This window comes from Musa acuminata, chromosome BXJ1-9 (genome assembly GCF_036884655.1).
Source record: "Musa acuminata AAA Group cultivar baxijiao chromosome BXJ1-9, Cavendish_Baxijiao_AAA, whole genome shotgun sequence".
Lineage (NCBI taxonomy): Eukaryota > Viridiplantae > Streptophyta > Magnoliopsida > Zingiberales > Musaceae > Musa > Musa acuminata.
Window position 1 is genome coordinate 2,544,905 of NC_088335.1, and position 19,948 is coordinate 2,564,852.

Consider the following 19,948-nt stretch of genomic DNA (forward strand, 5'->3'; position numbering starts at 1 on the left):
TCAGGGCGGGGTGCTCGGCCCGACCCCTCCGACGATCAAGTTAGATGGAGATATGAAGGGGGTTTGTTTAGTGAAGAAGTCCCCCCCTTTGTTTAGAACTCGGGGGTATTTATAGGGTAGTTTAGCGTTACCTGATGTGCCTGCCTGCGGGAGGCAGGATTGTACCTCTGATGGCGTCTGACATTGCTATTGACGTTGCGTGGGGAACTGACTTGCTGCAGGGTATGGGCGAGGGTCGGTTGTCATCCTCCTTTGCCTCGGTCAAGCGCGCGGGGTCAGACAGCGATGAAGTCGTTGTCTGAGAGCGGATGACATTAGGGCGTGTCGAGTTAGCATTATTGCTCTCCTCCTCGGGCAGAATGGCGCCCAGGTGAGACCAACGTCGTGACATGTCATGTCACCATTATTACCCCTATCAGCATTCACATTATTACTACTACTACTACATGGTTCTAAGATTATTAAATTTTTAAATAATTATAAAATATATATTTAATATAATTTAATTTTTGAATATGTTAAATGATCATGTATAACTTAATTAAAATTTTGAGTGTAAGTTGCTTGACTTCCATTAAACCAAGTTAAACTTCTATCAAATTATTCTAAGATAGTTAATATTAATATTAATATTTTATGATAATAATTTATCAAAAATATAATTTTTTAAAATAGATTTTAGGATCAAGTATAACCTAATTTAATTTAGTGTTTAACTTCATCAAGTTTCACTAAACCAACCCAAACTTTTTCTAAACTGTCAAAGCATGATTTTATGATAATTAATATTTTTATTTTTTTTAAAAAAATATAATAATTAGTTATTAAAGAAAAAATAAAAGAAAAGGATTAAAATGCTTTTATATATTTTGTAAAAATATAAAAGCCGTAATTAATAGGATTTTTTGTAAACGCTTTGAAATTTTCATGACGGTGACCGTCACGGGAAACCAGCCGGGCTGTTTTGCTGATGCCACGGCCTTCTTTACGGTAACGGAAACGGGTTGTGCTGCCCTTGCTCATGGAAAGAATAAAACTAAGTTACCCTCGAACCGTGGCACCCGTATCGACACCTGCTTTGTTATTGGATATAGCGATGGGTCCACAAAGGTCTCCAGATTCTCCTCCAGTGGCGTCAAAGATTCAAATGCCAACATTGGATTCTATAAAAAATCAGAAAAAAAGAAGAAAATAAATGGGGGCCACTTTGTAGTGTTCAAGGTATAAAGAAATGCAGGGGATTAATATCCCGTTCGTGTCCAATTCCCTTATCGCCTCCTTCCCACTGCGCCTTTCCACCGAAGAGGGCGTGAACGTGGCCGACCACAATGAGGAGGAAGGAGGCGGTGGTGGTGTGGCGTCCCATCCCGGGCCTCGGAGATGCGCCGAGGAGGTTCCCCCCTCCTCGTGCAGTATTCGCGTCCGTCTCCAACGGCGGCGACGGTGGCGTCGCCTCGGGCGTGAGGGATAGGGAGAAGGACAAGGAGGACGGGAGGGAGAGGGAGGCGTTCCCGTCCTCGGACCAACTTCTGCGGCATCCTCTGGCGCTGCTGGCGCTGGTTCCCGATGGGGCGGCTCTCTTCACGGCCGGGGCCATTGCCGGTGCCGCTGCCAAGACCCTCACCGCGCCTCTCGACCGTGCCAAGCTCCTCATGCAGGCATGCCCTGTACCTCCCTTTTTATCGTCTTCATTAACTCTGTTTCCTGTACAGGACGAAAAAAAATTTCAGTTCACTAACTTGGTTCTTAAACTCGTTTCTTGCTTGCCCCCCTCACGAACCACCCAATTTTGCAAGTATGATTGGGTAATGCTAAATTTCTAACTAGTCGAACCGGATAAGAGTGCTACAGTCTGCTATTTCTGTTTCTGCTTTAATTATATTGAAATCGTGGAGTCTTGGATAAGAGGAAATACCTCTAACTCCGATGATTTTATTGTTTCTTTTGTTCTATTGGGTCATAATCAGCTTCTAAGTAAACCTTGCCAATTTGCTTGCAGACTCATGGGTTGCGGGCTGTTGAGCGGACTGGAAAGAAGGCGATTGGTTTCATTGATGTAAAGGCTTCTGTCCTAGCTTCTTCAAATTTTGCAATAACGTCCTGCTTCTGTTTTGTTTTCATGTCTTTTTTTTTTTCCTGAATAGTCATGCATTCTTTCATGTTTAATTGTCTTCATGAATGCAAATTAGGACGGTGTTCTATTAGGTCCAATTTGCTTGCAGAAGATATTTCTCATAGAGAGTCAAGTATTAATAAGATTGTTGTCTTCAGAAATTAAATCTGACCAAAATCTTCGGAAACTATCAATGTGTCGTTCTAACTATTGAAGGGAGAGTTATGAAAATCATGATGATGACAATCCAGAATTGTAGGAATTTATGAAGCGAAAGAGATGAGAGTCTGAAGCTTGAATGAAATTGCTGTTCAGATTAATCCAGTTGAAAGGCTGGGGTTGATGTTATAGTTTGGTTTCTGAAATTGTTTCTAGGATTGTGGAAGATGTAAGAGTTTCAAGTCCATGGATAATTCCATCAAGGTTACAATTTTTTTTCTTATTTTCCATCTCAGGACAGTTGTGGGTATTTGGGCTTCAGTATGTAGGATCAAGATTTTAGTGCTAGTTATTGGAGAAACTGGAATAAAGAATGAATTTATGATCTTGGGATCGAGGTTTATACTGATGAAGGATTGTCCTGCGAAAGAGGAACTTGCAAATGCTAGAGATTACTTCATTACTAATTTTGGACTACTTAATTACTATTTGTTGGATGAATATGGTCATATTAGAAAAATATCATAAAAGTTCCCTAGCCTTCTCTGAATGGTTTCACTGACATTATTTTTTTATCAAAACTTATAAATGGTCAGTTGGAATTGATCCACACATGATATTGTACCTAAAAGGACATTTCTGACCTTGATTTAGTGTCTATCCACCATTAGAATCCTGATATGTTGAACTTTGAGTTTCTCTTATATCCAATCTGGCCTCAATATTGTTGGCAGTTGAAATGCTAGAGAGGCAGAGGCAGAAAGAGGGAAAGAAGAAAAGAAGATGCACCGGGCAGTAGTTTCAACAACGGCTATGAAGCAAAGGGTAAGAGGATTGGGGAAGAGGGGAATAGGAGATGATCCACTGTTGGTGTTAGTCAACGACAGAGTGATAAAGGAAGAGTACAGATCTAAAATGGATAGTACTCTGGTTAATACAAATCAAGTTTGTTTCTCCTATTTAGACCAGGAGTTGCTGTAAATCTCTTATATCTGGTTCAGGCTTATCCATGCTAGCCCGACCTAGTTTAGGTATTATGTAACCTCATCTTGACTTAGATTGTTTAAGCTACTTTTATTTTGTCTAGAACCATTCAATCTAGACAAAATGACATCAAGAACGTGTTTATCTAGCATACCATATGGGTTGATAACTTGATATAATGGTGGCTTGCAAGTCCATATGAATGTCTTTGATATGGATATATCATAACAGAACCAGGGAAGGCCATTAATTGGAAGTGTTACAACTTACATGCCAATCATGCCATATCCAGTTATGGATTGTACAATTTAATTGGGTTGAGAACTGATAGTTGTTCAGAAATTTTATCATCATCAGGCCTAATTAGATTGGTGATGAACCAGAACAAAGGTTAATCTTATTCATTGATGGGCCTTGATCATAAATAGTTCATGCTGCTTTATGTTTATTGTTTGTAATTTGGATACCTTTCTTTTGTCACAACATGTCATCTTTAGCATACTTCTAATGACCTGTCTGGCATGCATGTATATATATATATATATATATATATATACGTGTGTGTGTGTATGTATGTGTGTATATATATACGTATGATATTGGTTCCAATGGTTAAGTTTTTGCAATGAACAAAGAAAAATAGTAAGATATAGTCAAGTTTCTTTAGCAGGAGGATCTTGGATGTAGTGGACATGCAAAAGTTTTAATTTGAAACCTCCATAAGGAGCTATCTATTGTTGTATGAATGTAGAGAGACATTAACCTAGAGTAAAGTATATCTGCATATATTCCCTGTAAAGAATGCAAAACATAATATAATAGGATATCAATGTTGTTTTAGACAGTTTTGTAATTAGCAGATCAAAATCAAGTGACAAGTCATTGATTTTCAATGTCTAGGCTTACTGTCTAATTGGCAGGTAATGCGACGTAGAAACAATTCAGATTAGGAGTCCAGAGGAGTGAAAGACAATGAGACTTGGTCAGAAGTAATACAAAGTGAATATAATGGCCATTAGTTTGTCTAGTGTAGGTACTGATAAAGCTGAACACTGGAAGAGGATTCATGTAGCTGACCTGAGGAGTTGGGATGCCAAGTTCTTTTTATTATTTCTGTTTGAGGCAATCTACTTTCATTTCTTCATTTGACTTTTGTTTTATTGGTTTAGGAAGATGTTCCTGCCATGTATGATGTAGTTTATTATTGTTTTCTAGTTCATTTTTTTCTTGTTCGATCCGTTGTACCGTAAAAACATATTTGTATGCAGTGGTCTCAGGAGCATAGAATTACATGTTTATGCTAATGCTTGATCTTATCATTCATTGCTTTCAGGCTATAACATTGATAGGGAAGGAAGATGGGATTAAAGGCTACTGGAAAGGGAATTTACCCCAGGTGCGTTGCATTTGCTACCTGTCATGCTGCAGATCAAAAGTTTGTCTGTTGAGTTTTCCAGTTTCTAAATGAGTCTTAAATGATTACAGGTGATACGAATAATTCCATATAGCGCAGTTCAACTCTTTTCTTATGAACTTTACAAGGTAGGGGAACTTCATTTTGTTTGTTGCTGTCTTGCATGGTTGTTTTTTGTCTGTTACATAACATTGAAATGGAGTTCTTGATCTTTCACATGCCATTTATGTTTTCCATTTGATTGTAGAAACTCTTTAGTAAAAAGGATGGGGAACTTTCCATTGTAGGGAGGCTTGTAGCAGGGGCTTGTGCTGGAATGACATCCACACTAGTGAGTTTTTACAGAATCAAATCATGTGCTTGTTTGCTCAAGTGTTTCCTTCATGGTGGCTGTTCTTGTTTTAAGTAATACGTGTTTCCACTTAGGACATGATTAGATCAGTTATCCTTTTGCAAAATGCATGTTTGTTAAGAGTAATGCTAGTTTATTGTGAACTTAATTTATTTTTTAATAGGTAACATATCCATTGGATGTCCTAAGGCTAAGGCTTGCAGTTGAACCTGGTTGTAGAACAATGTCCCAGGTAAACTTTGTTATACTCGGTACTTACTTTTGGTTTTTAGAAATATGATACAAATTATTTATCTTTCAGGTTGCTCTTAATATGCTAAGAGATGAAGGGCTAGCATCGTTTTACAGTGGTCTTGGTCCTTCTCTTATTGGGATAGCGCCATATATTGCCGTTAACTTCTGTGTGTTTGACTTGTGAGGTTACTCAATTCATTTCTCTTGGTAGCTTAGTGAGAAACATCTTGAATCAGAATCCTATTGACATGGTTTTCTTTTATATACAATTGGTAGGGTGAAGAAGTCACTCCCAGAAAAGTACCAAAAGAGGCCAGAAACATCTCTTGCAACTGCACTGGTCTCGGCAACAATTGCTACACTTATGTGCTACCCTCTGGATACTGTGAGAAGACAGATGCAGATGAAAGGTTCACCTTACAATACTATTTTCGATGCCTTCCCGGGTAATACCATGTTCTCAATCACTGTATTTGATTGATGATCAATGACTAGTCATTATATCTGTTTATCATTCTGTGTGCACCTTAACTCGATATCATGGGAAACCTATATATATTCGGCATAGCGTTTCATTTGTGATATCTCTGATCTTGGCCCCATAGGAGATAAGGATAGTAAGCAAATGATTAGGAGTGTTTGCTTATGTAGAGATTTTGATGATTGATAAAAACAATTCTGACAAGCGAAAAGAAAGCCCAAAACAGATCATGTTACTCGTTAGAAGTTTGAACCTTAGCAGTCTTGTGCACAAACATAAAGTGTCTAAATGAAACTGCCAAAAATCTTTTACTACAAGAAGGGTGCCACTCAACGTAAACTATCATATGGTTATGCTCTTACCAAACTGAAGCCATGTCTGATTATTCTTTTGTTGTTTTATTGCCTGGCCTCTATAAAGATATCAATGACAATCATCAAGTTGCTTCATGCAGTCATGCATGAACTGCTCAAAGTGGTCATCTTTTGAATTGCTTTCCTGTTTCTCAATGGCAAAATTTTCAAACAAATTTACCTTATAATAATTGCGTTGTCTATGCAAGCTCAGGTATCGTGGAGCGTGATGGCTTCTTCGGCTTATATCGAGGTTTTGTGCCCAATACATTGAAAAATCTGCCAAACAGCAGGTTGGCCTTTTCATCCATATTCGTTAAGCTGTTTAGATTCTCCTGTGATGCGGATAGCATGATCAATTTTAGTTTACAATTTGGTCATCCTTCTGGTCATAAAGGCGTCAATTGTCTGCAGCATTAGGCTTACAACCTTTGACATGGTCAAGAGCCTAATATCATCTGGGCGAAAGGAACTTGAGAGAATTAGTGCGGGGAACAAGGTGAAATTGGTTAGCTAATTCATGGTTCGTCACCACCTCTGTTTATAGTGAACCAAATTTTGTGGATGATATTGTCTTTATGATAATAATTTAACTTCAAATGACTGTAGGAGCATCTAATCGGTTGTGCAGAAGCAAAAGAGGGCAAGATATAATTCCTATCCCGTGTCTGATTTGTCTGATTGGTGCTGGATGCGGCCAGATAAGCATGCATCTTTCACATTTTTACGATTATTTTGTTTGAAACTTTCAGATAGATTCCATTTATCAGATATTTAAATGCCTAAACAACAGAGTGGTTTTTTGATTGAGTTTTCTGGGCACATTTTGGTTGCCGTCATTGCTACGCCGCTTTCTTTATGTGATGATAGTATTATTTACAGAATACCTACACTTTAGTTCCACATCTGAAATAGAAGAACCAAGTTGAATTATAATGTCTCGATGGTCTATTACTATTAACTTGTGTTGAAGTATTTTGGGCCACATGGTTCTAGGTCTATGCATTGAGCCTAATTAGAAGCTCATGTAGAAAAACATGGGTTGTGACGGGTGTCACATGTATCATTCGATGAATTGAATTAGATTATGATAGTTTTTTGGTATATCTTCAGTAATTTAATTTTGATTTTGATGTGCGTCTTTAATCTCTGACAAAAGATCCATATAGTCAATCTCAAATAGTTGAGATTTACGATTTTGTTGTCGTCATTTATATTTCTTTGATAGTAACCTTAACCCATAAGAGAAGAATTAAATCAGATTATAAGAGTTTGACAGTATATTTTAAGTATTCGAAAGAATTTTGGAACTGTCAGTTATCCTGTTGTGGTCGGTGTGGTGACAGGAAAGAGATCTTGGTGGAAGGCCTATGCAAGGGGTAACACCTTTGTGGTCTCGAGTTATATAACTGGACTCGGTCTTTGACCATGATCCTCTTAAATCAAGATCGATGCACGCATCTATTCATTGATTGTCGGCTGTACACAAATTGGCCAGACCAAACAAAACTTAGTTAGTTCATCAATAAATGGTAAATCATTAGAAAAATGAACTTAGACTTGCATAATGGACTTTGGAGTCGTAGGATGTGCATCCAATCTCGTTCATGAATAGATATCCTCTGATATCGTCATTACTTCTCTTATACTTAATTTAGGATACTGCAGATGTACTTTTGGCTCCTTTTTGGAGATTAACATCCAAAATTCGTGCATTAACCATAAATCTGATTCACCAGCCTGGTTCGTATATATAACTATGTCCGTATGAAGCCAAAGAGAGTGTGGCCTTTTCAGTATCAACCATATGCAATCACACTGTACTCTGACAGGACCAGCGACCAATCATTGTCCACGGCATTGAAAAGGATATATAGGTTTCTAGGGCAGAAACCCATAGCAAAGCATTCAACACAAATGGAGAGCATTCCTTTCTTTTTCTCCCCTTAGTACATTACAGGTGAATAGAGAGACATCACAAACCCGAACATTTGAGTAGGAAATTTGATGTATGAGAAGGACTTGGTAGGGAGGGCAGCAGCTGGATCAGTGATGATGCTGCTGCTGCTGCTTCTGCAGCGTTTGAGGAGCAGGGGCGGACGGTGGCAGCGGCTTGGGGCACTGGTAGCACTTGGCGAAGAGGCCGAAGGTGTCCACCTGCCTCACGAAGTTGGTCATGCTCGCCCATCCGCCGAGCCCGAAGCCGACCACCAGCACCCACCCCACCACGAAGGCGTTCACCGCGTACATCGCCGTCCAGCTGGGCAGGAAGAAGGGAGGCTTCTCTGCAGCATTCTGCAACAACAGCAAAGATGAGAATGGGAACTCTCTACGGTCGTCGGACGACACAAGTCTCCCGCACTACACCATCTCTGTTAGGAGCTGCAGCTACAGCCGTTTCGTGGGGTGGGATACATTGTATAATAGTTCATCAATCAAATCCAAACTAAAGGGGGGGTGTAATAGCGAGCTTACCTGCCGCGCGGATGGCGTTCGGTAGGTGAGCATGTGAGCCATGGCGGGGATGATGTAGACGGTGAAGCTGACGAGGAGCGCCCCGACCGCGGAGTTGATGGGGCCGAAGAAGGGGAAGATGATGGCCAGGAACCAGATGGGGACGACCACCGGGAGACGAACGAGGGCGCGGAGGCAGATGCTTTTGGTGTCGTGCATCCCGATCACCTTCTCCCACACGAAGTAGAGCGGGGTGCAGGCGAAGCCGAAGGTGATGAACTGGTGGATCAACATGAGGATCACCGCCGCCTCCCTCCACCCCGACTTGGGCAGCAGCGAGAAGGCGTTGGAGTGGGTGAGGAGCTGATCCCCGAAGGCCCAGTACATGGCGGCCGCCGACGGCAGCGTCAGCGTGAACACGTACACCGTAGCCAGCAGGTAGATGTTCTTGAACTTCTGCGGCTTCCACATGGCATGCATGATCTCCCTGCACAAGGAAGACGACGGAAAACAGAGTAGTTCTTTACTGCGATCGAGATGGAGACCGGGACCGGAGCCTACGGAAAAGTCGAAGTGAACACTCACACGGTGACGGCGTGGCCACCGAACGTGTAGAGTATGTTGGTGGCGCCCGTGAAGTACAACACCAGCTTCGTTGGACCCGAGTGGGTTACCTCTTCCGCCTGCATCATCCATCCAAAAAGGCACCTCGTCGTCGTCATTCCTCCTCATGGACGATGAACCAACAGACCAACTAGATTCTACCAAGCTGATCGAGCCATCTACTTAACCTGGCCATGGACGACGGCGGCGATGGTGAGGTACCAGGCGGTGTACGTGGTCATGCCGAGGCCGAGGAACGACCATATCCTGTAGTTATGGAAGGAGGGTATGAACACTGTCGTCGAGCAGCAGGCGCCAAATATGTATGTCCATGTCCTCTTATCCAGCCGGTCGTTGATGTAGTATATGTTGCTGCTCCGCCACCGGATCAGATCACAGAACGAACGAGAGGGATGGAGAGAGAGAGAGAGAGAGAGAGAGAGAGAGGAAGGAAGAAGTACCTGGCACAGGCGATGAGCTGGATGACGGAGCCGAAGAGGAGGAAGGTGCAATTGAAGGCGAGGCCGGCGGCTTTCCAGTACGGCCCCAGCAGCCCATCCAACACCTCGAACCACTGTCACAGATGAAACGGGCGAGGGAGGTCACATGGAATCTTTGGGAAGTTGGGTGTAGATGGGGATAAGAAGGAACCTTTTTCTTCTAAAGGTGGAAAGCAAATCAAGATCGAGAGTGGGCACCGAGGAAGAAGAGATGGGGGAGCTGACCTGGATAACGTGATTCTTGAAGATGACCTTCTCCTTCTCCTTTCGGGTGCGGTACTCGACGTAGAGTACGCTGATGAGGTACGCCGTCCAGCTGCCGAGGAAGCCGTAGAACAGCTGCAGGATCAGCCCCGACAGCATCCCCAACTGCGAGAACGAGTACGGCAGCGTCAACAGCACCTGCGCCACCTGCAACATCGCCACCGGTATCCCACACGACGATGACAACTCCATCGATTAGCGGAGACTAGCAAGAAGAACACGATAGGATCTCGATGGATAGATATCAAATCGATCGGCGTGGAGTACTTGATTGGAGGCGCAGCTGAACCAGGCGTCCCAGGCGGAGCCGCCGTGCCAGAGGAGGCTCTTCATGCTGAGTATGGACTCCTCCTCTCCGTCGTCTTCCTTGCCGCCCCCCCCGCCGTCGCCATCTCCGTGCTCCGTCTCGTTGTTGAGGGTAGTAATGCCGCTGGCCACGATGGCAGCTTCCTCCGCTTGCTTCTGCGGCACCATCTTCTCCTCGGTCTCCGAGCGTCGCCCCGAGATTCCCTTTCCCGGCCCGCCTCCTCTTCCTCCCGACAGCAGCGGCGACGAAGCTGGACGAATCACGGTACACGACGTAAGATCTGGATCACAGAGAGGAACAATAAAGACGGCACCGACGACAGTAGGAGAGGAGGCGAGTGAGACACGGATTGGATTCCTCACCTTCCTTTCCTCTGCGCTTCTCGTTCTCAGCACTGATCCGACCTGCCTTCCTTTATTGCACCTCCTCTACATCTTTGTGTGTGTGAGAGACTGCGAAGCGCTCATCCGCGCCGAAGACAGGGCCGAAGCCGCAGTAAACATACGCTGCTCGGAGCTCGAGCAACGAGGAGGGATCGAGTGCTGGTGGCAGCCTTTTAGCCGAAACGTACTTGCAAGTCCTCCTCCCGGTCGTTGGTGCTGCCGCTCACCGTGCTCTCTTCACAAGAATCGCTGCTGGGGAGTTAAAAGGGGGAGCACGTAAACTGAGACGAGGGATGTAAGAGTAGCCGCAGCAGCAGCAGAAGGTATATGATGGCAGAGAGTGCAGGAAAGTCTTAGCTGGATGGGTCCATCGCTTCACACCTTCATAAATGCCTCCGATCTTTGCTTTTTGTTGGTCTCAAAAAGCAAATAGCTTATCATAAATCTCAATAATTTCAAGGATTGTGATCATTTGGATCCACCAAAAAGATTACACAGATCCGATTCAGCCAACAAATTCCTGTCATCAGTATCCATCCATCCATCCATCCATCCATATGCTTGTGAATAGTTTTTGGACCTCAGGAAGCTATAAGCTAGAAGAGAAAAACCTGTGTTGCTTTCCTCATTAAGTTTGCTTTTCCTCTTGAATGGCCTTTTGGGTCAAACATCCTCTATTTGTGGTCCACAAACAACGAAAACATATAAAGAAAGAAGTGGCAATTATTTGTTCGAAAATACTTATTGGAGATGACAATAAGATTCGTATGGGAGTCGCATAGGGGTCATCATCGAGCGAGTAGGTGGGATGGGCAAGTTACAGAGGGAGGACCAATCTCCTGCACTCTCCATTCCTCCCATGCCTCTCCACCATCCCTCGGTGCTGAGTCTTACCTGCAAGCGCATGTAGTTCTCGTCCGCTCCATCACATTTCTTGGGACTTACTGTCAGTGGCTCCATTTGTGCCTTGGAAGGACCACATGATCGAAGGAGGAGAAGGCGGCTTTGTAGGGTAATGACCCATGTTTACAACTGGGTCTCTCTTTATGTGCATGGCAGTCAGAGGCAGCACATGTGTGAAAAGGTCGAGAAGCAAGAAGACGGGAAGTGCAAAGATGAGGGGGAGGCGCACTTGGATGACTCTCACTGCTCCCCACTCACGTGTGCCGTCAGTCTTTGAAGGCCACAAGAGAGAGAGAGAGAGAGGAGCAGCCATGCATTCATGCAGGCAGCAGGTTATGAGCTTGGTTGCAGGCTGCATGGCATCGTTTGTTGGGTGCACAGACGTTCAAGCCTCGCCATTATGATGCTGGGAGAGAAAGGAATGCGGAAGGCATCGATAGGCAGATACATCACGGCCACCTCTTCTTGCCTGCTCCACCTTCACACCCCCTCCCTGTCTCCCTCTTGTCCGCCTCAGAGATGTCGATAAGGCGAGATCGATCCGCACATGGTGGTGTGTCCCATCGGGAAAAGGAAGCCCGGAGAGGTCATCTTCCTCCTGCCCAACTTAATGGGCGACAACCATGCAAGTGTTCCACCCATCCCGTCTCCTTCAGTGATAGACCATATGCCTCTGGTGGTCTTAGCGCTGCTCCTCGCCCTTCAATGGCTGTCGATCGTATGCTACCGTTAGAATACACTGGAAGATATCTGGACATGGATTAAGGGTGAGGGTGATGGGATGCGGAGTAATGAAATCTTTGTCTTGTCCACCCACCGAAGCCTTGGAACAGCGAAACCACTGTGGGAGATTCTTCATCTTAACCGTTTGCTCTTCATACGTTGGTGTCGGGGGTGGCGTCGTCGGTTGGGCCACCCACGGAGAGATGAGAGCACAGGAGGACTAAACCCTTTCAGTGCCTCTAATCTACCATCTTTTGAATGAGGCTCTCCAACTGCCGGCCATGATCGAGCAGAGCTCCTCAAAATACTCTTGCCGACGATGGAAGGAGAGAGGCTGAGGCATCGCGCACAGGAGGAGCTGCTGCACGCGTGCAGTGCTTGAAATCTGCTCCCTAATCAAAGCGCACTGCTCATAACTCGGTAGGGTTGATTGATGTCACTTTCGACAAAGATGGGAAAGAAAAAGGACGATCGAATAAGATGCCGGACATGCAATTGTCGTCTCGAGTCGTTCGTGGTACAAACCCTCCCCACTTCAAATCGATTTCGAGTCATATCTCAGTCTAAAGTGTAAGATAATTGACTCGAAGATTTCGGTAACAAACCACTACCACGTGGCTTTGGCATGATCAGATATTAGAGATACATACATACATACACATAGGAATTGGATTCCGAATGATATCATATTCTTGAAAACTAGAACTAAAATCACTTGAATGAATCAGTGCCATACGCTTTAGTTTCGATTATTGGAAATTAGAAGCATCTCTCTCTCTCTCTCTCTCTCTCTCTCTCTTGTTTTTGTACACTCATTGAGATGCTTTACTACTGTAATCATTGCGACTGGGATGCAATTTTACTTGAGCCTTTGATTTGGGTTCATTATTTAGCCGACTGGGCTGGGCTGCTGTAAAGTGGAACCAAGTAAACCTGGTTTGGTCGATCCGATTGTTGACCCGGTCTCCATCCCAGCCTCGCAAAGACGACTCGACCAGACCAGAAATAGATCGGCCTTTGATTTGGGTTTCGTCTTAGCAGGAATAGTTGAGCCGCACAGACTTTCTTGGGCTTCTACGGCGGTACCATTGTTTGTGGAAGCAGAGATCGTGTTGATCTCCTGCTGCTACCATGCATCGTTGTTGCCGTCGTCAAGGGGATAGCAGGTGTCCTCGCCGCCCGTGCTCCACAGGAAGTGGGCGTAGTTCGCTGCGTGGACGGTGTTGCCGGGGTCCGCGGCGATGGCTTCCAAGTAGGTCTCCTCCGCTGCCTCCAGGTCCTTCCTCGCCAGCCACAGGAAGCTCGCATACCGACCCAATGCCTCTGCGTCCGCCGGCTTCAACCCTGCCGCCCTCTTGAAGTAGTACTCCGCCCTGTCACATGCCCAAGCCAGTCTTATTCCTCTCACCTCCAGCACACATGGCGAGGGTTCGGCATCTCTGTGAGACAATTCGACAAACAGCTTGCGGGGGGGCAGCAATCCAGGTTACCTGTCGTGATCGTGGTGGACGACATGGAGGAACTGAGCGAAGTTGGCGAGTAGAAGCGCGTTCTCCGGGTCCTGCGACAGGGCGTGTTGGTACATGATCTCCGTCCGCAGGTAGCCCGAGTAGTCGTCCGGCTCCAGTTCCACTGCCACGGGCGAGACCAACCGCCGCACCGTCTCCGGGTCCATGAGCGCCTCGTCCCTCGTGCTCGACTGTATACTTGCCACTTCCTCACGTATCCCTTTCCAAACCCTCGCCTCCTCCTCCGCCCTTGCTGCTGCCACCGCCACCAACGCGCCATCTTCCGTCGCACTTTGTTCCCCCTCCTCGGCGTTCACCGCCCCCGAAGCCGTCGAGATCCCGTCGGGGAGGATCGTCGAGTAAGCGGAGGATCCGCCATCGGGCTGCCCGTCTCCCGTGGCCCCCGCGACCGGCCTTGCCTTCCCTCCACCGCCGGCGCCGCTACCTCCGATGGATGCAGTTCGCCCGGTGGAGGAGAACGTCTTGACGATGGAGGATTGGTTATGATGACTTTGGCGACGCTCCTCCACCACGACCGTCTCGACCAGCGACTGTTGGGTCGGCGGATCGGGCGCAGACATGGCGGAGGCGTCGAGGTGGCCCATGGAGTAGACGGTGAAGTTGGCAAGGTGGAGCATGATCGAGACCATAAGGGTCGGGGTGCAGGAGAAGATCTGCTGGAAGAGCCAGACGAAGGAGGAGTTCATCTCGCGCTTCACCCGCGCCAGAATTCCCTGGAGGTCCTCGCGGCAAAGCACGTCCCGCATCTGGAGCGTGTAGCTCTGGAGCTCGCGGATCATGAACACCATGGACGAGAAGGCCCGCTTCACGGAGCAGCAGGCCGACTCGCCCGTCTCCCGGAACCACCCATCCTCCCGACGCTTCTTCCTCTTTATGATACGCAGCGACAGCGGCAGCTCGACGCTGTTTGCGCTCCTCTCCACGCTGGGCGGCACAATCTGGTCGGGCCAGTCCGGCGTCTCCGGCAGGACGGGCAGCCACAGCAGCTCTGTCGACGAAAAGGGCACAGGAGAAATTACCGGGCTAAACTCGGAGCCAAAGCACGAAAAGGATCCCGAGGCATCGCCTTCCTCGCTCCTCCATGACTCGGAATGAGCCACCGAGTCTTCGCTGCCATCCGCCCGCTCCTGTTGCAGCTCGAGGGCCAATCCCTCGAGCCTCTGCAGAAACTTCTCCTCTTCCTCCTCGTCGCCACCCTGTGCTGCGAAGTGCTCAAGGCTGGCACTGAAGGGCCGGCGTGGTGCGTGCTGCCGACTCCGCCTTCCACGACCCCTGTGAGTCTCCGACGACCTAGCCCTCAACAGCTTGCCAGAGCCGGCACCGAGGAAGGCAGACGCGAGGACGCAGTCGCAGACACCGGCAGCAGCACCCATCCGCTTGCTGCAGCCGAGAGGCGAGACTGCGGCAGCGGCCTGGGAGGAATTCAGGGAGTTGGTGGGCGACAGCTGCGACCACCGCGTGCAAGTCGCTGCGACCTGAAGTCCCATCTCCCGCCCCCCTGCTCACGATACACCGAAGCTTACAGGCACAGCTAATATCCCTCTTCTCGCCGGACCCCGGGAAGGACTGGATCTAAAAGGGAAACTTCCTCTCACTCTCGGCTTCAGAGATTGGAGAAAGAGGAAACCGGAACAAGAACCAAGACAGAGAGTAGAGGAGACGAGATCGACACTAGTAGAATGCAATCTGGGCCAGATGCCACGGCCATGTTTTGTCCCCGGGGCGCATCGCTATAGAACACCTGCTCTTATATACGCACACGTCTTGGCTTATACATGTTTTACTTTAAAATTATAAATCAGCAATGGTGATTGGGGGGATCAACGACCAGTGTGTTTACCGTGACCGGACGTAACTTTTACCGCATGCGGCCTCGGTGCCCTCTCGCCGAGGGAGAATGAAACATGTTCGCTAGTTACTAAATACACGCGGCGTCCACTTCCCCTTCACGTGGCACCGCTGGTTATGACAGTGCCGAGCCCTTTGCCTGTGGGGTAAAAGAATGCGGCTTGGGAGGAAACAACGGTTTAATTTTGGACCCGATTTCACCTGATTCAATTTCAATTTCAGACCAATTTAGTTCCAATTTGAACCGATCCACAACCACTCCTGTGTGAGGCTTCCCCCACACGTCCCTGTGGTCACCCCATGGACTACTGAACTGGACATCCATCCTATGTATAACCGGAAACCAATTAGTTGATTGCCGAGAACCATTTAAGATGGCTTGGCGCACAATTGGAAGGGTTCAAAGACTGGTGCACCACCAACCTAATGAAGGCAAAGAGTAATTTTTCAAAACACGACACCTTCTGTTTAAATCCAGATCGAACACCTTTAATCATGTTCACTTTCCATGTGGTTGTCATGGCTGCAACACATACTAAGGGTACAGCAGAATTCCAGTTGGCCAACTTGTACGCTAGCGTTACAAAAGGTTCCCTTCTTTTTTTGGCCGAATGAATGTGAAATCGCATGCTCAAATGGAGATTTGAAATTACAAAGCAAGGGACAAATAAGATATGGGCTGCGAGCGTAGACGCCAAACCTCACTTGTGCCCATCAGACTACCACCCGACGTTTTGACTATGTTTATGATCGATTAAAGAACTCAGATTTGACGGCTGACATTAGGCTTCTCGATAATGTCAGTATCCTGCACGAGTTGCTATCACAGAAACCGATACCGATAGGTAAGAAATCGGAAATAAAATCAAACGCCTGTCGACATCGCTCGAGCGAGATTTTAATCTCCTCGGTCAATGGCGTCGTGCCTAAAGGTAAAGAACTAAGCCACGTTATACCCTTTTAATCTCCTTGTTCCATGCTTCCCATCTCCTCGTCCTCGCCCGTCACAGTAATTTAAACGGTAAGAAAGCACAAGGAAGAGGCAAAGAAATATCTACCAGAGACATACGGATTCGGTTGGTTTTGATTTCTGGGCCAAGGAGGATGCCCCACAGATCCTCCTTCGTTCGCAAGCAGCTGAGCTGAGAGGACCCCAGCAGCGTCGCAGCATTCCAACCGCTAGCGGCCGTCCTTTCTGCCTCACCTGTCCGGATCCAGAAAAAAAGAACATCATATTTCAATCACAAAATAAAGTTCAGCATCTTATGAAAGAACGGTGACCTGAAATATTTGTTGTCATTACTAATGGTCCAAATAATTGTTACAGCAAATGGTCAGATATATGGAGCGAGTCATCATTCTCATACATTATTCTATTTAGTGACTACTACCGAATTGTACAACAGTTAGCAGTATAAACACAATGGCAGTGACTATTCTTCGGTAAGAATGAACATAGACAATTAAGAATAATTTCGTACAAAGCATCTAACCTTCTTTTTTTTCTGAAATATGAAGGATTGTTCCGAAAAATACTCTCTTTCTTACTTTTGTTTGGGGGGGATGGTATTCCCTTATCAGAATTTTCAACAGCAACCCCCTATTTAAAAGATCCCAAAAATACCCCCAAAAGTTGTTATATATTTTCCTACTCAAATTCTCTAGTGTTTTACAAAATACTGTATAGTGTTTTTAAAATACTATATAGTATTTTGTGGATCAAAATCAACCTACAAAACACCGTAAGCGGAAATTTTTTTTGGATTTGGACGAGAAAAAATGACAGCTTTTTGAATGGACATTTTTGAAAGATTTGAAATAAGGAATCACTGTTTGGGAATTTTGATGGGGAGACACCATTCAGGAAAAACCCAGGAAGAGGATATTTTCCCGGCAATTGCTCTTGAAATATTTACCTCTCAATTTTCAGATAGTGATAAGCACTAGTTATGTCACCTACCATGCCATTGTCAGATAAATACAAAGCATTTAACCTGCTTTTCTTTCATATTGTAATATTTTTACTTGGTTTCTGATACTACATATAATCCAATCGATTGGTATTTTTTCTTAAGATCCTCCATCCATTACAAAGATCCAAAAGTCTGATTTAAAATTTCTAAAACTTATAATTTGCATGTCCCATCAAATCCTTAAAATTATGTCCTCCAAAACCTGGAAACTTAAATAGACTGCTAAAAGAAATAAGTAGATGCTCGGAAAAAGAATACGAGGGGGTCAAATTTTCATATGCAAAGCTTCACATAAATATCAGCATTTTAGCATTGACATTAGATTTAGAATGTTTTAGGATCATTTGAATTTTTAGGAACCATACCTATAACGAAAAAGAACTGGATGACAGGAATACTATAAAAATGTTCCCAATATTTGTGGCTGCTAAAAATGAAAGGTGGTTTGGTGGTTAAAAAATAAATAAGAAAATGCAAAGTCCTTTCCATCCCAAACTTCAGAAAAAGATTCTTTGGAACTATATAATAATAAAAAAAACTACAGGCAAAACATCTCTGGTATCAGTGGTTGAGCTCAGATGTAATATAAGGCTCTAGTATTTATTAAATACACAGTTTCCATGAATATGAGAAGGACTGCACGGCAACTTAAAAAATTAGAATTGGTGGTTTGACTGGCAAATTAGTTTTATCAGCCAAAAAAGTGAAATAAATAGTTTCGATGGCACAGGAGGATCAATTTTACTTCAATACAACTAACAATAGAACAATCAAATTAAAGGAAAGAACTGTAGTAACATTGAAGCATGAGCAAATGGCACAGGAGGATCAATTTTACTTCAATACAACCAACAATAGAACAAGCAAATTAAAGGAAAAAACTGTATTAAAATTGAAGCATGAGCAAATGGCACAGAAGATAGGACCTCATACCCAAATAATAGGATCAAAGCCACCGATCCACCACAATCAACTTTGCCAACCATTAATGCACGGGGTGGCTGCCATGAAATGCAACATTAATTATGACACTTGCATTACATTAGAGACATAAGTGTATATGCATTTATTATATTGGAGACATTTTCCATTTACCTCTGTGAAGCTGCTATCCAATCTCTGCATGCTATGCTTCCGCAATCACCTAGCAGGTGCTGCACTTGTCCTTGCCTAAGAAAGACTACCAAAACTTCTCGACATAAAGAACTCCTCAAACTTTAGATATCCAAAAACCAGCCGAAGTTTTTAACTCATTTCTTGCCTTCATATTTACATTTCATCGTCCCCTTGTTATTAAGATACCATTCAATACTGCTGTCAGCCTTCCACAATTTGGGCACAGAGTCATGGCATATGATTATAGTCCAAAAACTTCTTCCGAATCCCAACATCATGGAATCTTCCACATACAAAGCAATCTCATTTTGTCCTGCACCACCAGGTTGCCTTATCAAGACTTAGATAAAGAAAGCTCCCTTATTATTATGAAAAATACCCAATCAACCTACAAGGGAACAGGATCAAACAAAAGAAATGACCATAATGCATGTGCGGTCAAGGCGTTTTCATGTCTACCATTTCCAAATTGAATTTTGTATAGTATATTTCTGATTCATGGTAAATTTAGTAGTACCCTACATTCCACAACTAGAGAAAAGAAAACTTACATATGCATATATATAACAATGATACGTTTCATTAGTTCAATTAATTTCTGATCCAACAGCAAAACACTCTACTTACATATGCTCAATTAGTTCAATGGTCTGGTTCCCAATTTTTCCATTGCGACCACCCGATCCAGTCCCATTCTGATATCTATGCTCGGAGCAACTGAAAGAACTCAATAGCACAATGGATCTGACAACGGCCACAACATGGGAAGGCCAGGAGCGGTCGCATCAATACAGTTTTTGGCTCTCTTTTTACGAGTTAATGGCTAAAAAGAGAACGAAGGAAACGGAAAATTAGGAAGTGAACTAGAGGAATCCAAACCCTAATAAACCATGCTGAGATGTCAAGAAGTTATAAGAATGCATCCATCGAGAACCATGTAGAACTATTCCGAGCATAATAGAAAAGGACTCGAGAGGATAGGATAACCCTCCGTTATCCGTCCGGTGATCGCTCAAGCACTTGATTCGAGTGAAGTAAAGGAGTAAATATAAGAAAACACTAATAAAAGAAGTTCAAGAACGGACCAGAGAGGATGAGAGGGATTTGCGAAGGCCGGAGTATGGGCGTTGCCCCGTCGAGAAGTACGACGGCAACAAAGCCGTAGACGACTCGAAGTCGAGGGTTTTCATCGGGGCTTCCGGCGTCGCCATGCCGAACGCTTAGCCGGCCGGCATCTTATATGAGCCTTTCTTTG

General features: G+C 44.9%; 3 protein-coding genes across 6 annotated transcripts; 1 reads left to right on the plus strand and 2 right to left on the minus strand.

The window, feature by feature from the left end:
• The first annotated feature begins 1,246 nt into the window (after nt 1-1,246).
• On the plus strand, nt 1,247-6,900 carry LOC103996878 (thylakoid ADP,ATP carrier protein, chloroplastic). Of its 2 annotated transcripts, none has more exons than XM_009417930.3 (11): nt 1,247-1,658; nt 2,000-2,056; nt 4,590-4,652; nt 4,742-4,798; nt 4,918-5,001; nt 5,186-5,254; nt 5,324-5,436; nt 5,533-5,702; nt 6,305-6,383; nt 6,505-6,613; nt 6,700-6,900. In XM_009417930.3, exons 1-10 carry the CDS (start codon nt 1,329-1,331, stop codon nt 6,605-6,607), a joined length of 1,125 nt encoding a protein of 374 aa, XP_009416205.2. In that variant the 5' UTR covers nt 1,247-1,328; the 3' UTR covers nt 6,608-6,613; nt 6,700-6,900. The 2 variants fall into 2 exon arrangements, with proteins under 2 accessions (XP_009416205.2, XP_009416204.2); XM_009417929.3 differs by having other exon boundaries at nt 6,505-6,589.
• A 1,050-nt stretch (nt 6,901-7,950) lies between these two features.
• Nucleotides 7,951-11,088, minus strand: LOC135592447 (auxin transporter-like protein 4). 2 transcript variants are annotated; one of them, XM_065081910.1, is made up of 8 exons: nt 10,581-11,088; nt 10,179-10,498; nt 9,873-10,058; nt 9,609-9,721; nt 9,336-9,519; nt 9,130-9,227; nt 8,566-9,031; nt 7,951-8,385 (listed from the first exon to the last, which is right to left on the minus strand). In XM_065081910.1, the coding sequence occupies exons 2-8, from the start codon at nt 10,383-10,385 to the stop codon at nt 8,137-8,139; spliced, it is 1,503 nt and encodes a 500-aa protein (XP_064937982.1). In that variant the 5' UTR covers nt 10,386-10,498; nt 10,581-11,088; the 3' UTR covers nt 7,951-8,136. The 2 variants fall into 2 exon arrangements, with proteins under 2 accessions (XP_064937982.1, XP_064937981.1); XM_065081909.1 differs by having other exon boundaries at nt 10,179-10,468; nt 10,581-11,087.
• Nucleotides 11,089-12,894: 1,806 nt separating this feature from the next.
• Nucleotides 12,895-19,918, minus strand: LOC135592444 (uncharacterized). 2 transcript variants are annotated; one of them, XM_065081906.1, is made up of 6 exons: nt 19,779-19,918; nt 18,839-19,006; nt 18,673-18,757; nt 18,511-18,578; nt 13,718-16,808; nt 12,895-13,600 (listed from the first exon to the last, which is right to left on the minus strand). In XM_065081906.1, the coding sequence occupies exons 5-6, from the start codon at nt 15,241-15,243 to the stop codon at nt 13,354-13,356; spliced, it is 1,773 nt and encodes a 590-aa protein (XP_064937978.1). In that variant the 5' UTR covers nt 15,244-16,808; nt 18,511-18,578; nt 18,673-18,757; nt 18,839-19,006; nt 19,779-19,918; the 3' UTR covers nt 12,895-13,353. The 2 variants fall into 2 exon arrangements, with proteins under 2 accessions (XP_064937978.1, XP_064937977.1); XM_065081905.1 differs by adding an exon at nt 19,321-19,516 and having other exon boundaries at nt 18,673-19,006; nt 19,779-19,913.
• Between the last annotated feature and the right edge of the window lie 30 nt (nt 19,919-19,948).

Excerpts from the sequence above, each read along its gene's own strand:
- LOC103996878 (XM_009417929.3), top strand. The coding sequence starts at position 1,329 with ATGAGGAGGAAGGAGGCGGTGGTGGTGTGGCGTCCCATCCCGGGCCTC. Across the intron at positions 5,255-5,323 it reads GTTGTAGAACAATGTCCCAG|GTTGCTCTTAATATGCTAAG; the intron begins GTAAACTTTGTT and ends TTTATCTTTCAG. Across the intron at positions 6,590-6,699 it reads GAATTAGTGCGGGGAACAAG|GAGCATCTAATCGGTTGTGC; the intron begins GTGAAATTGGTT and ends AAATGACTGTAG.
- LOC135592447 (XM_065081910.1), bottom strand. The coding sequence starts at position 10,385 with ATGGTGCCGCAGAAGCAAGCGGAGGAAGCTGCCATCGTGGCCAGCGGC. Across the intron at positions 10,059-10,178 it reads TCAGCTGCGCCTCCAATCAA|GTGGCGCAGGTGCTGTTGAC; the intron begins GTACTCCACGCC and ends GCGATGTTGCAG. Across the intron at positions 8,386-8,565 it reads GAACGCCATCCGCGCGGCAG|AATGCTGCAGAGAAGCCTCC; the intron begins GTAAGCTCGCTA and ends CTGTTGTTGCAG.
- LOC135592444 (XM_065081906.1), bottom strand. The coding sequence starts at position 15,243 with ATGGGACTTCAGGTCGCAGCGACTTGCACGCGGTGGTCGCAGCTGTCG. Across the intron at positions 13,601-13,717 it reads GTCCACCACGATCACGACAG|GGCGGAGTACTACTTCAAGA; the intron begins GTAACCTGGATT and ends GGCATGTGACAG.